A 14,610-nucleotide genomic window follows, 5' to 3' on the forward strand; every position below is an offset into this window, starting at 1 on the left:
GGAATCAATGGAATTACAAGAACATATAGATACCCTCCCAAAACAACAACAATCTTGTACGAACTTATACACTGTGCAACTTTAATCATCTACCCTGAATTTTGACATTTTGACCATTGAGCTAAAGGAGCTGGCCTGCTTGCTTGGGGGATAAAAAACAACCCTGATTTTATATATATATATATATATATATATATATATATATATATATATATATATATATAGTATTAAGTTACAGAGACGTCAGCTGTAAGTGCTTGAGGGTGAGAGGCTGCAAGGGCTCCACATTGTTGTGAAAGAAATGGGACAGCACTTTGAAGATGCATGAGTCCATGACACTTTGCATCACTTTATAAAACCTGTCCTTATTCACAGCCAGTGCCTACACCTACATGCTTGGCCTATTTATACATGTCTATCATGTCTATTTTAGTATTTAAGCTGATAGTTTCATAAATACACTTTCCTGTGTGATATGGGTTGTAATATTCATATATAATAATATTCATTATACATTTCATTTCCATATTCTTTTACTTTGCTCATTAGTCATTTCTCATCATGTTTCCCTTATTATTATTATTGTTATTAAATATATAGCCTATATCCTTCCATTCCGTCTCCTTTTGAGAACAGTGAGAAAGCACTATTGTGTTTGTTGACATTCTAATCGCGATACATAACTAATTTGCATATTTAAATGATTGATGTTTGGAGGATCCCCCTCATTCCCCTGGTAACGCTATGAACTGTGGGTAATTTCTTTGCTAAAGTCAGCCCAAAGTCAGCATCGATGCTGACTTTGGCAAAGGGCACATAAAGGGGCGGGGCTGAGCCCTCACTGACTTACCGATTTAAAATGGGACATCCCTCAAGCCCTCGCAGACTTCACATGAACGCGCAGCTAAGTCAGTGAGGGCTCATTGAGTCAGCAAGGGAGTGGATTGGGATTGGGCCTCAGACTCGGTTGGAAATCCAACCGACGAATCAGCGTACTTCGGCTCTGGGTGGTGGTGAATGGTGATGTCCTGAATGGAAAAAGATATAGGCAGCTACAAGCTTACAAGTTACAACGCTTTCTTCGTTATTGTCGATCTATTTTCTGTGAGCGTTTTCCCCAGAATACGAATGCTGGGCTTTAAGTGGTTCACTCACCTCAGGCGCCCCATCACAATCATCACTTTGCCCTCTTCTTGTTTTAATGAAGTTGCATTTGGGCAAAACATCCCAAGTTGTTTGAGTGATGGTAAAATCTTCTCTCTAGTCTGGAGGAGGGCGGCAGTATGTTCATTAATGCAAATTGGAGGGCGCCTTGGGCAAATCTTAGATCAAGTAGTATGCTACTTGCCTGATGTCAGACAGACTCCATTTAGTCTGAGTCCATTTCCAAATCCAATCAGTTATTCAGTGGAGTGGGAGGGTTCCGTTCAAAGGAAAAATCATGTGAAAATAGTACTCGATTCTGTCCTCTTGACTCCTCTAGATGGCAGCAATGACTCGCGTCAAGAAGAGCACACAAGTGATGTTGGGTAGCAGGCAGCCTAGCATCTTTATCAACAGATATTACTAAACTAAGCTGGTATGCAATATTCTAAACCAGTGGTCCTTGAGGGAGTTCCAGGGGGTCCCCAGCTAAATGATAGTTAGGAATCAAATGGATTCCCTTATGGTTCTGTAACTCAGAGAGTGTACAAATGGACCCGTTAGGGTCCATTTGTAAACTCTTTGGTTCCATTTGTAGGCTACACGCTCAGAGTAAATTAATTTACATGTCTCAAGATTTGCCATTGACAGACAATGAAAGGGGAATTCAATATTTCAATTCAATATTTGCCATTGACAATGAACGGAGAAATGACGTCAGAATTCTGCTAAATATGACGTAAATTAAACATCAAAACATTAAACGCCATTGACATTGAAGGGGACATTTACGTCATATGTAAACGAGCAAATCAGCTAACCAATCACAGGCAACAGGCATTCTGATTGGCCAGTATGAGATACTGCATGATGATAAGAGCTGATAATTCCGCTAAATATAACGTGAAAATCAGTTAACCAATCTCAGGCAACAGGCATTCAGATATGAGATGATCCATGATGATGTGCGATGTGCTGATAACTCTAAATAAATCGCTAAATCGTAAATTAAACAACAAAACATTAAACGCCATTGACATTGAAGGGAAAACTTACGATTATGTAAACAAGCAAATCGGCTAACCAATCACATGTTGGTGGGAGCGCTTGGCCAATAAGGGACCACCTTATGTAGCAATGTCAAATGTCCGCTAACTTAAATTGGTGTACGATGACAAGAGCGCCCCTCGTTTCACACAGGTGTGATTTATTTTAGAGACAACATGTAGTCTAGGAAGGAAATGAGACCAGTGCCTGTGACATCACTGGCACTTTTAAATACTAAAATATCTAAAAACGCGTATTACATGAAAGTGTTTATCGACCAAACATCATTAAAATAAGATTGCAAAAGGGGTTGAAGGGTTTCTTATCTTAACTCCCATTTGTACATTCTACTGCCCACAATGTGGACAATGTACCACCAGCGAATAAAGAACATGAAAAGGTTCTGTATCAACCGGAAATAAAACATTTTTTTTATTGATAATTTGTGTATATGAAGTTATATAACAACAGTCAGAAAACTCCACAGAGTGAATCACTACACAAAGTGAAACCAAAACTGTAAAACACCTCGTCAAAAATGAAGGTATACACAGCAAATATATCTGTCAGCAGCTCGCCGTCACACGCGAGCAATATGGCAGGAAAAAACACCCCAAACAGTTCTACGAGATTACAGAGAAAATGTCCACACACAGAAATACTCAAGCAGGCGCAGTTGATATACACAAAGGCAACTAGGATCTTTCTACAGCATCAGATTCTAATAACTTTACACGGCTTTGTCTTAAAAGATTAAGGCTAATCTATACAAGTGCTTTGTCGTATGACAAAAAAACGTGTCAACACTTTTGTTCAGTTGAAAATACAGTTTTTGTCGCATGACAAAGTTGTTCCATGAAGTATAAACTAGCCGCTTTAGTGAGGCTTTTTGTTGGTGTCATTTGAGGGGATCTTAACTTCCTTATTGTCACACAGAGTTTGTTTAAAGTACGATAGGATGATTTTGGGTTGATTATGCATGCATACTTTGGTAGGAAACCGTAACAAGAGTAGCATTACATCGCAGGTAATGGCTTTTTCTTGTCGTTTTCCACACAACCTCACAATCTGAAGGGTTCTGCAATGCTGCTTATTACTGAATCTCCTGAAATGTTTCACATGTGTATCATTAGAGTAACAATTATTATAATCTTTCAGCGCTGATCCCATCATTCCATAAGCACCTCTTTTGAGTTGCTGTGGTAATTTTTTCCAGAGCTTATACAAAGTACTTTAATCCATGTTTTTATATCTGAAGCCGTTCTATAATTTATTAATCTACACATGTCAAACAAAGGAAGGAGTCCCTTGGTACAAGAAAGACTCAAAGGGGGATAGGGGTGTAGTACAGCTGTGGTTAACGTATATTCAATGATTTTGGAATGTTATTTAACAGGGGGTATGTTGTACCCCATGGGCTTATAAATAAATTCCTACAATAGAAAATAATAAAAACACTCAAACAAATAAACAGCAAGTTTTTGTTTTTTTTACAACGGAAAGTGCAAATTACACGGGGGGGGGGGGGGGGGGGGGAGTAAATCTACACCAACACACAGTCCATACTGTACATTCAAATTCCTCATCTTAAATATAAAAGAGTATTCATTAGGTCAGCAAACTAAAAAACACGAATGAAAATTACAATAGCAGTATGATATGGGCATGTTGTAAATTGATAAAAAATGGCGTTTGTGTGACAGACTATAATTATATTCATGTCATCTGATATTTATTATACTTTTCTTTGACACGTGTAAATATATACATGGCATTTTGTGGGGGGGGGGGACGACGGACAGGGACATTTAAGTGTGTCTAGTTTGGTATTTTTCCTAATACTCCCTGAAATGTCTGACACTGGAACTGTGTGCGAGAGGAGAAATGAACTGGAGGAAACCCTGTAAGTTGAACAGGTGTCCAAGGTCCAACCGTTGCAGAATCCACATGCGCTGTATCCTGACCTATACACCATACAATCCCGGGTGTCAATTTAACTACAAGACTGTGTATACAAATGCAAAATTTGTAAACTCAAGGGTCACAAATGGATAAATTAACACTGAGGATTTTAAAGTGTATAACCATTAAAACTGGAAAGTCAAAAGTCATCTTTAGATCTATGATCTTTTTCTTGGGGGCAACACCACCCACATAACGCTACAGAATGCGATGGGACATATACGTACGTATTGCACAGTGCTCAACAAAATGCTGTGTGAAGCGACCCACTGGCACTCCCGGGAAAAGAAAAACCCTGTCCTGCATCTTTTTGAGTGCATAGCCCTGTCCATATGGGCCCCCGGCCCGCTAGTCCAGACATGACAGCGGACGATGCTATGCACGCTCTCTTTCTGCATGTAGAAGGGAAATGGCATTTAATGCTACAACATCACTACAGAACAGACTGGTTCGCTACCTACTGATAAAGTCTACATCTCTAAGCACACACGGCAGTCACAGTGATACACAAAGCAGTCCTCAGAGACGCCAATGGAATGACAAGTAGCATTTTCATAATAGTGCTATCAACTACACAATAACATTGAAAACATTTAGAAACTCCTCCTGACGCTATCGCATCGAGTATATGCAAGAGGTTCCTCCAAGGTAAGAGACTTCATGGATTTCATGGATTAAAACGTATTCCTCTTTTATCTGGACCCGTAGCATGGACATGATGGACTAATATTAATCACCTAGGCAGACCATTAACTTTTACGGTTGTTTTTTCATTTGCTCTTGATGTTGTCCTGTGCCGACAACAAAACAAAAACAAACTGCTGTTGGCTCAAAGACGATTTGCCATTACAGCTTTCACGCAGGGATAGACATTATAAATCGCCCTGCTGGCCCGGAAGTACTATTCACAACCTCTGGGCCAGGAGAACACCCCTTCCACTTGCCTACTATGGCCAGTAAAATTAATGCCATTTAAAAAGAAAAGCCCCAACATTTAAGTTCAGATTTTTCAGTGGCACTGGTGTTTTGCAATGATTTTGTGAAATTGTCTGGTTAATTACAACACAGCGTTCTGTGAGCCCATCATTATGGGGGTCAATTCTTGACTTATTCAGAAATAATGTTCCTGGGCCAGTAGCTACAATGGTAGGGCCAGTGATCTTGAACATTCCCCTTAATGTCTACCCCTGTTCACGGGTGCAGTACGTAGTTCAGACAAGTCATTGGTCCGACAAATGACAACCCCACCTCATCTCCTAACCTAACCATAACCGCAAGCACGGGAGCAGACGCTAGTCCGACATGCGGATGAATGTCGGACTAATGCCCTGTCTGAAAAGCGTCCACCTCCCCGTATAACACCATTCAAGACCTTTAAGAGTCCCTGGGGCAGATGGTCCCCTGCAAACAAAGAAGTATCCTGAAATGAACTCAGCCAACATATTTCAAAATTGTGTAAAGAAGTCAACAAGCTATTGTCGGTTTAAAGACATCCAGTGCAAAAACAGTAGCCACATAAAAGGTTAAGATTGGCAGTAAAACATGGCTAGCTCTATTGTCACTGTGAGAAGAAGGCAACTCAAAGCAAAGGCTGCTATTCAGGGCACCTTTGCAGCCAAAGACATTGTTCCCAATAAATGAAAGCTACAGCTACTATAGCTCATGGGAGTGTGTGTGTGCATTAAGAGAGAGAGAGCGGCTGTACACATAGCACACCTCTCTGTAAATGGCAGTGTTTAGACACTAACTTCACCTCTGTCAATAATATAAGCATATATCGACCCAACCGGTTGCTCACCTCAAGTTGAAGCTTTACTCTCGAGTTTTTTTTCTTTTTTCTCTCTGATTGAAGGCAAGAGGATCCTATCGGAAGAGAGACAAACCCAGGCATTGGTCGACCTCCCCCATCCCCAGCCTTTTAGTTATTATTGTTAAAAAAACATGCAGTTTAATAAAAAATAGAAGGATGCTAAAATGATCTATAATAGTCATCTCTAACACTAGAGTCACACAACTCCTTCCTGGAGACTGGACTCCAGCCAAGATATTTCCAACGACGACAAGGCTGAAAGTAAACGATATCGTAGAACAAGCTAAAGGACACAGTGGCGACAGCATGAGTCTTCTTGTTCTGACATAGTCACGGAAGAGTCTTTTGGGATTACGGTGACCATTGTTGTCCAATTTTATAGGGGCGAAAAAGCAGAGTCACTATACAACTAAAGGATGGGAAAAAAATAAATAATTTGTGTCGACTCCGACAATGATGTGCGCCAAGCTATAACATAGGTAATCTGATTGAAAAACAAGTATAAAAAAGTCACAAGAAATCATGTGCTTGTTTAATTTTCAGCAGCATACTTTTTTTGTCCTCCCATTGAACCATAGTAGTTAATGGCCTTGTATTTGTGGAGCGTGTATATTCATCTACTAGTGTATCCTCTGGTGATATTTTATTGAACGTAATGCCTGATGTCGTCCATTGCAATGTGAATATACTTCCACTAGCATCTTGCCGGTTGGAATTCTCTTTTTTTTAATATTCTGGAATGCAATAAGGTAGAATTTTTAAATCCTGGGATATAATATAATATTGGCTTTCCTCTATATCTGCATTTACATAGTTTAAAATAGAACATCTTATTAAAAACATTGAGATATACACAGATTAGGAAACGGGTAACCACATACAAACACAAACTAGAAATCATTGTTGTCTGCGTACTGATATATACAACTTGTGGTACAATAAATTCTTTCAGTCATGCGCTATCTATACAGATCATATTGCTTAAAAGAAGGGGGCATTTTGGTCAGGGGGTATAAGGGCATGGGGATTCACAACACATTAATGAGAGAGAGAGAGAGAGAGAGCCAGAGAGAGAGAGAGAGAGAGAGAGAGAGAGAGAGAGACTGAGGCACCTTTTCCACCAAAAGAACATTGGTTCTAGAAATGGTTCTGGTTTCTTTTTGGTTCCAGTTCTGAACCAACTTTGAGGGTTCTGAACCAATTAATTTCCAGTGGAACTGGTTCAATATTATAGCAGGCAGGAAAAAAAGAACCAAGCCGGTTCAAACCCTGGTGGAAAAGGAGTAGCAAAGAGAGGGCCAAAACCTGACAGAGGAAACGAGTCTGAACAACGTGGGGGGGCCAAGAAAGATGTCACGGGGACGTTTGGAAACTGGGAAAAGGGGAGACATACAGTGTCAGATTTGCGTTTGGTCAGGTGGGATGGGGGGGATGGGGGGGGTTACTGACGATGGATGGACCCATATATCACTGAGGTATTTACACATACTGGCTAAAGAGCACTACGTGTGGGCGGGAGCGGAAAGGGCAACCCGGCCGTCGGCCTTTATTTCTTGGTGGAGAGCTGGGCGTCCACCTCCTCCTCGGGCTTGAGCACGTGCCACTGGGCGATGGGTCTCCTGGGGTTGGCCAGCATGTCGGACCAGTGGCGCAGCTCCGTCCCCGAGCTGTTGAGGCCCACAAAGACCTTGCCGATGGCATCGTTCTTGCCGATCTTGTCATAGTCCAGAACAGTTACAACAATTTGAACTTTCTGAAAGGGGGGTGGAGGGGGGAAAGAAGGAGTGGAGAAATTGACAGGAAAAGAAGAAGATCGGTTTGTGGAACAAAAGCATTTGCTATACCATGAAAAGAAAACACCCTTACAAAGTGCATAAAGAAGAAACACCCTATCAAGTGCATAGGAAAAAAACGGAGGGTGTCAGCTCATCTTCTAATCTAATAGACGCATGCTTGCTCTAGATAAAATAAATGGCGATGCTTCCTCTACAAAGGCGTTACAGACCCAAGGCACTCTGAATACTCATCAGAATATAAACAACAGGAGCATTGTCAGACAGGAATGTATTATGTATCATATCAGTGCCATCAAACAAACCACCCAGAAGAGCTTGCGCTGTTTATCATGTACCTACAGTATATTCACTTCTGAAGTCCAGAAATATACCAACAAACATGCTCATTAGGGCCGTCAGGAGAAAAAATCCATTCGAATTTTGAATCGAATCGTATTATATAAACGATTCAAAAATCGATTCACAATTTCCAAAAATCGATTGCTGGTTGAAGTTACAGGAGATTTTATTATATTGTGTTTGCAATATGAAATGTAAGCTTATAATCACAGTAAACATCATGTCTTAAAAGGGCCACTTTTTGCAAAAAATGATATGTTAATGTCGTTTAGAAGATTTAGAACACTTTCCTGGGGTCTTTGTGTGTGTGTAATATGTGGTTTTAGATATTAGACATTAGACATTGGTCTCACTTCCTTCCTGGACTACATGTTGTCTCAGTAAGACAGCCCCCCCCCCCCCCCCCCATCCACAAGGACCCCAAGAATTGGAATCAAATCGAGAATCATTTTGATTTGAAAATAAAATATTTTGAATTGAATCGTGGCCCCCTAGAATCGGAATCGAATGGTGAGATGGCAGAATATTCACAGCCCTAATGCTCATACAGACAGTACAGTAGCTCTCATTGGGAGTGAATAGCATTCCTCCTGAGTCCCGATGAGTCCCGAGGTATACAACACTCTGCGTGTGTTTATTTTTAAAAAGAGGTGCGCTTGCAAAGAAGAGTGACCTGGACGTCAAAGAATATGAATGGCTGCACAAAGAAACCCTGATTACGTTTCGATCGTCCAGTCTAGCGTATTGAGATAGCGCCACGCCGCCACCATGTGCACGGACACAGAGACGCTGCTCTGAAAGAGCATGCCTAACACGGCGTGTAATGAAATAGTGAATACCCGGGCGGCCGGTTGGGGGGTTAGGTGATGTTTTAACCCATTCTGACCTGAGATCAGATTCATACGAGGTTTCCACTGGACACACACTGGTCTGATTAACCCATTCTGACCTGAGATCAGATTCTAAAAATGTCAGTCGTTCCTTAGATTTTTCAAAAATAGCAGACCTACAAGCTCGTAGCGCGCCACTCGGTGGCGCGCTATGAGCTTGTAGGTCTGCTATTTTTCAGTAGCTAAAGCATAACATGATGCTAACACCAAAACGGGTTCCCGGTCAGAATGGGTTAAAAGGGAACGTTCACCTTCAAATTGCTTATGAAAGTGAATGAAATTAACTTTTTGATTGGAGGTTAGAAGAAGTCCTCTTTGGTATCATTGTACGGCAGCTCGTCTAAGCAAATATACATGATTAAAGAAAAGCTATTGAGTTTGAAATGTAATCCTACACGCCATCTAGGCAATTCTCCCTGTCTCATGTATACTGTAGCAATAATGTGGCCTTACGGGTGTGGATGTGAGATGCCCAGCATTTGGATATCAATCATTTATTGGCAAAACCTGCATTGCCTCCACAGATTATTTATGTAGAAGGCTGAGGTGAGACAGTGACAAATGTCCTATTAAGAGTCACAAGATGAAGCAATTAAAAGCAATGTTTGTAATCTTCGCACAATTAGTGAGACAAACTGCTTTGAGGAGGCAAAATGTTTTGATTAATTGTGCAAAAAGCAGCACTATAACAACCACTACGTTTCCTAAAAGAGGTTCCATGTAAGTCATCTGGAGGTGGGATGGCTAATGAAAGCCACATTTAATTACAAATAATTATCCCTTATGAAAACAAATTCTTTGCAATTAATTTCACACACAGCTGCCTCCTTCCTCCCGGGATGAGAAGTTGCCCCGCTCTTCAGAGGTAGAGTTCAATACTATTGACCAATCAAGCATTGACAGCTCAATCAATGGTAGGCTTCTAGGCTACTCATTATTATCCAAGGAGGATTGTGAAAACAATCACGTTTGAAAAATAAATGCATACCTTAAATCTTACTGTTTTGGGTTTTTTTGTCCGCTAGACTACAGTATCTGAACCTTGAATCAAGGTTTAGCTTTTTTCTGTGCATTTGTTTTATCATCTTTCAGGGAATAGAAAAAAACCTTTACTAGTGAGCTTTTTGTCTTTCATCGCTGACAAACAAGCCGTACATGCAGCTCAATCATGACAATGAATGGTAATCATTTTGCGGCATGCTATTTCAGTGTTAAGCTTCATGCGACAGGTGTGCAATCAGTGAAGTGCATAGAATTGTATTGTATCTCACCACTCTACTGAGTAATTATCCTGCCAAACTGACAAACCTACACGGATTCAAAATTGAGGTATTAACTTTCTGAAAAAAAAAAAAAACATATTATGGTCACAGCTGAAAGGCTTCAATTTATATTTCTGAAAAGCAGATTTTGTGTGCACGGGTGCACCTCTCTGCACTTAACAGTGTAATCTAATTGTAATCTGCCAAACCCATGCATGGACATCCGTACGTACCTGGATTTGTTCGAATGGTACTTCGAAGCTGAAGGACTCGTTGTAGTAAGGGTTAAGAGTGTTCTTCTTGATTGTCGTCTTCTTCTTCTTCAGCCTCTTACCATTCTGCATCAGGTGGATCTTCACGTATGGATCTGTGGAGGGAGAGAAGAGAAGAGCAGCTGGGGTCAATTAGGGAACAAGGTGTTACTGAGTGGGTCTGTTATCCACATGCTTAAAGACTCCTTTGTAGATAGTCTGAGAGCACCGGCTTTTGAACTGCGTCTCTTTTGAACCGAGTGCCAGTTTGACAGCATGTTAATCAGACCATTGAAACGCCGTAAGAAATACAAATGCATTTCACGCCGAGCGAGCGCAGAAGGCTGGTATTTATTGATAAAGCGTGCTTGTGAGATTGCTGTGTGTTTTCTACATTCCCCCACTGGGGGCGCCTCATTTACATTTCCACCCAAAATGCCATCTGGACTCCCTGAAGAGTGACCTGCTGAGGTCAGACAACCTCCCTCCCTCCCTCCACGTCATCCAGTAGAGAGCAGCCATCACTCACGACCATTAACAAGCAGTTCATTGTTGGGCCATCCTTCTGATTTGTTCATCTTCTGAATGCTAATCATCACGGAGAACAGAAGAGAGCCCTGGTCAGGGACTAAAAAAAATAAAATTGTACTTTGAAATGATGAAACTGACTGACACTGATTTAAATAGAAGTGTACTATGTGGTGGATGTGGATCATTTGGTTGCCCTACGCATGATATACTTTCGCAGTTTGATCACTCTGATTTGTCCTAATGTTGGCGCTAAATAACACTTAAACTCACTGCTAGACCGGTCGGGGAAGAGGGGCTGCTTCAGCTATGAGCAGATCCACATGGGCACATGCAGTGGTGTGATGCTCATAGAACGCAGTACCACGCTGTGGTACCAAAAACATTATGACGTGCAGTCGTGCATGCGCAGGTACAGAACGGAACGGTGCACAAGGAAGCATGTACTAGGGCCTTTACTGTTCCAACATGACTTCAGCTCGTGACTGCAACTTGTTCCTGTTCGCAGATGACTCGGCACTGCTGGTCTCGGACAGGAACAAACTGCAGGGTTGAAAAGGCCCTCAGCTCTGAGCTCGGTAGAATCTGCACCTGGCTCGCTGATAAACTATCTTTACGCCTGGGAAAAACTGAATCCATTCTCTTTGGATCTAATAGTAATCTCAGCAAGGCAAATGGCTTCTTGGTTAGAGTGGGTGACAATGTTATCACATGTAAAGATGAAATTACCTACAGTACCTAGGTTCAATCCTGGAGGCTAATCTTTCCGGTGATAAAATTGCCACCAACGTAATCAAAAAAGTCAACCAAAGAACAAGATTCCTTTACAGGATCTCCTCACTGGTCAACACAAACACCTTGAAGACCTTAACAGGAGCCCAAGGTTTCTTCGACTATGCAGGCACCTCCTGGTACCACAGAACCTCAAAGGCCCTTAAAACTAGGCTCCAGACATCCCAAAACAAACTGGTCAGGCTCCTACTTGGCCTCACCCCCCTGCCCACTTTGACAGGCTGGAATGGCTTAGGGTCGACGACAGAGTACAGCATCTTGCAATGGGTCTGGTCCACAAGATTCGATACACCACCAAGATACCCATGTACCTGTCTAAATACTTCCCTAATGTTAACGAAGTCCACACCCACAACACCAGAGGGAGTTCAACGAACCATGTACAACCCAGATTTGGCACAAACAAGGGACTAAATTATTTTCGCTCCTATGCCACCAAAATGCGAATCCCTTGACTCCTTCAAAACCGCTCTCAAAGGGCACCTACGGACGGCTGCAATTCGAAACTGGCCACCCGTAAAATCTGAATCATCAAAAATTACTATTATGAGGATCGGATTGGCGCATTTTGTTGCCCCCCCTCGGCATGTTGCGAGGGGGGCATGGTTGCCCTGTGTGTACAATGCGTACTATGCGTATGCATAGCGGCGGTAAGTTAGAAGAACTCTTTTGTAAACAGCTTGCAAATATGTGATGATTCAAAAATAAATTGAATTTAAAATGTATATTCCTCAAGCCATCTAAGGAATTTTCCCAGTCTCATGCATAATTGCATATCTTATGTGGTCTCACAGGTCTGGATGTGAGATGCCCAGAACAAACTAGAACGCAAAAAAGTATTTATTGGCAAAACCCACCTTGCCTCCACAGATTCTTTATTTATGTCTAGTAGAATGCGGAGCTGAGACAGTGACACATGTCTTATTAGAGTCACAACATAGAGCAATTAAAAGCAATGTTTGTAATCTTCACACAATTAGTGAAACAAACGGCTTTGATTTGATTAATTGTGCGGAAAAAAGCAGCACTAATCTCAAGTGTCTTTAACGAGCAGGATGTTGGGCTATCCTCCTGATTGGCTCGTCTTCTGAATGTTAATCGTCAACATCAGGGCTACAAGCAAAAATAAATCATACTTTGAAATAATGAAAGGCATCTGTTTCTGGCACAACAGCGCCCCTACTGGTGCTCATTAACGTCACACGGACACATCAACAATATGTGATCATTCAAAAAGCAATTGAATTAAAATGAAATCCTCAAGACATCTATGTATAGCTTTGCCAGTCTCATGTACAGTATATGTTATGTGGTCTTATACAGGTGTGGATGTGGTTGTGACACAAGGACAATGTTTCGGCATGTGAATCCCATGACTCCTTCAAAACCGCTCTGAAAGTGCACCTATACGGACGGCTGCAATTCGAAACTGGCCCCCGTAAAATCTGAATCCCCCATCCACCCCTTTCCCCCCAAAAAATATGTTTTTTGTTTCCCTTTTTACCCTTTATGATGATTTCCTGTTTTTGGCTATATAGAAGTGTATATTTGTACGTCTCTAAATGTTCTGATGAATTGAAAATGGGGGACCCTATTGTAAACAAGTGTAAAGTTTATGGTGTCGTCCACGGTTAACGGTTTTTGTATTGAGTTGTGCTTGAAATGTACTGTAATTCTGCAAACTGTTAATAAATACTTCAATACATACAATCAATCAATCATAGGCAAACCAGGCAAGGGAGACAGTTGTCTCCCCATCTCCCTTTGAAAAACACTGATTGAGAAAAGAGAGAGAGAACCCTAGTGTTCCTTATTGTGCGATTTAAAGCACAGTTCATTACTAGGCTACTTCCCTGGGAAAGAGAACAAGAGTTAATTGCGACAATTTGACATACGCATCATTGCGACCGCTAGGTCGCACTTACTATGAAAACAACACAAATGATTGTGACATGTATCTGTGTTAGGAGCCCCTCGAAAACGAGATGGTACATCTCAAGGGGTCTTTTTTCCTAATAAACTTAAACTTGAATCAGCAACTGGGAAACAAGAGAGAGAGAGAGAGAGAGAGAGACAAAGTGGAGGATGCGCTTGTGCAGGAAGGTCAAACCTGGTTCAGTGGGAGGGGGTCAGTCCTTGGAATTACGAGACAAATAATTATGAAAAGCTTTTACATTGGCTGTAGGATGCATATGTATTTTATCTGGTGCCCGTTGCCCGCACTGGTCAACTCAAATTTGTGCCTCGGGCAATTGGCCCACAGGCCAGACTTTGGACACCACTGTCTTTATTTTTATTTCTTTTATTATCTTTATCCCACGATTTTGTAACCCATTTTTCACCCATGAGTCAATTATCTAATGTGATCCTGGGCTCTACACACCCTCCGCCAACCTGGGGAGAACAACGGACTTTAACTCATGCTTCCTTCATGCCAGTGTCCAAGTTGCTCCTTTACACCTGACAGCGGGGAGTTTCCCTGGTTGGACGTAGCGCGTGGAAGGAACACGTTATTCCAACCAGTTCCTTTCCCCTCCATCAGGCGCCCCGGCTGGCCAGGGCGAGGCAGTTTAGAGACCAGGATTACTGCATGTTTTTTGTGAGGGGACACGGGGAGAACATGCAAACTCCACACAGAAAGGACACCACTGTCTTAACGATAGGGATGGTGGTGATGTGTGTTGCATGTTTAAGGGTGGCATTATACAGTAATTGAAGCACCAGGCAACACATTTGTTTGTTTGTGTTTTGTATGTGTTGGGGGGGGGCGGGGGGAGCTGCAAAATCAAA

At 41.7% G+C, this 14,610-nt stretch overlaps 1 protein-coding gene across 3 annotated transcripts in view; it reads right to left on the minus strand.

Moving 5' to 3' along the window:
* Positions 1–7,324: 7,324 nt before the first annotated feature.
* syt1a (synaptotagmin Ia) overlaps positions 7,325–14,610 on the minus strand; it is a 205,970-nt gene continuing 198,684 nt past the window's right edge. For all 3 annotated transcript variants that reach the window (XM_080757570.1, XM_080757571.1, XM_080757572.1), the window contains 2 exons: positions 10,483–10,616; positions 7,325–7,715 (listed from right to left, as the gene is read on the minus strand). In XM_080757570.1, coding sequence (XP_080613696.1) covers positions 7,509–7,715; positions 10,483–10,616 — 341 coding nt within the window. In that variant the 3' untranslated portion in view covers positions 7,325–7,508. The remainder of the gene's footprint in view (positions 7,716–10,482; positions 10,617–14,610) is intronic.

Source organism: Protomyctophum bolini (assembly GCF_963924005.1).
Source record: "Protomyctophum bolini genome assembly, chromosome: 23".
NCBI classification, from domain to species: Eukaryota; Metazoa; Chordata; class Actinopteri; order Myctophiformes; family Myctophidae; genus Protomyctophum; species Protomyctophum bolini.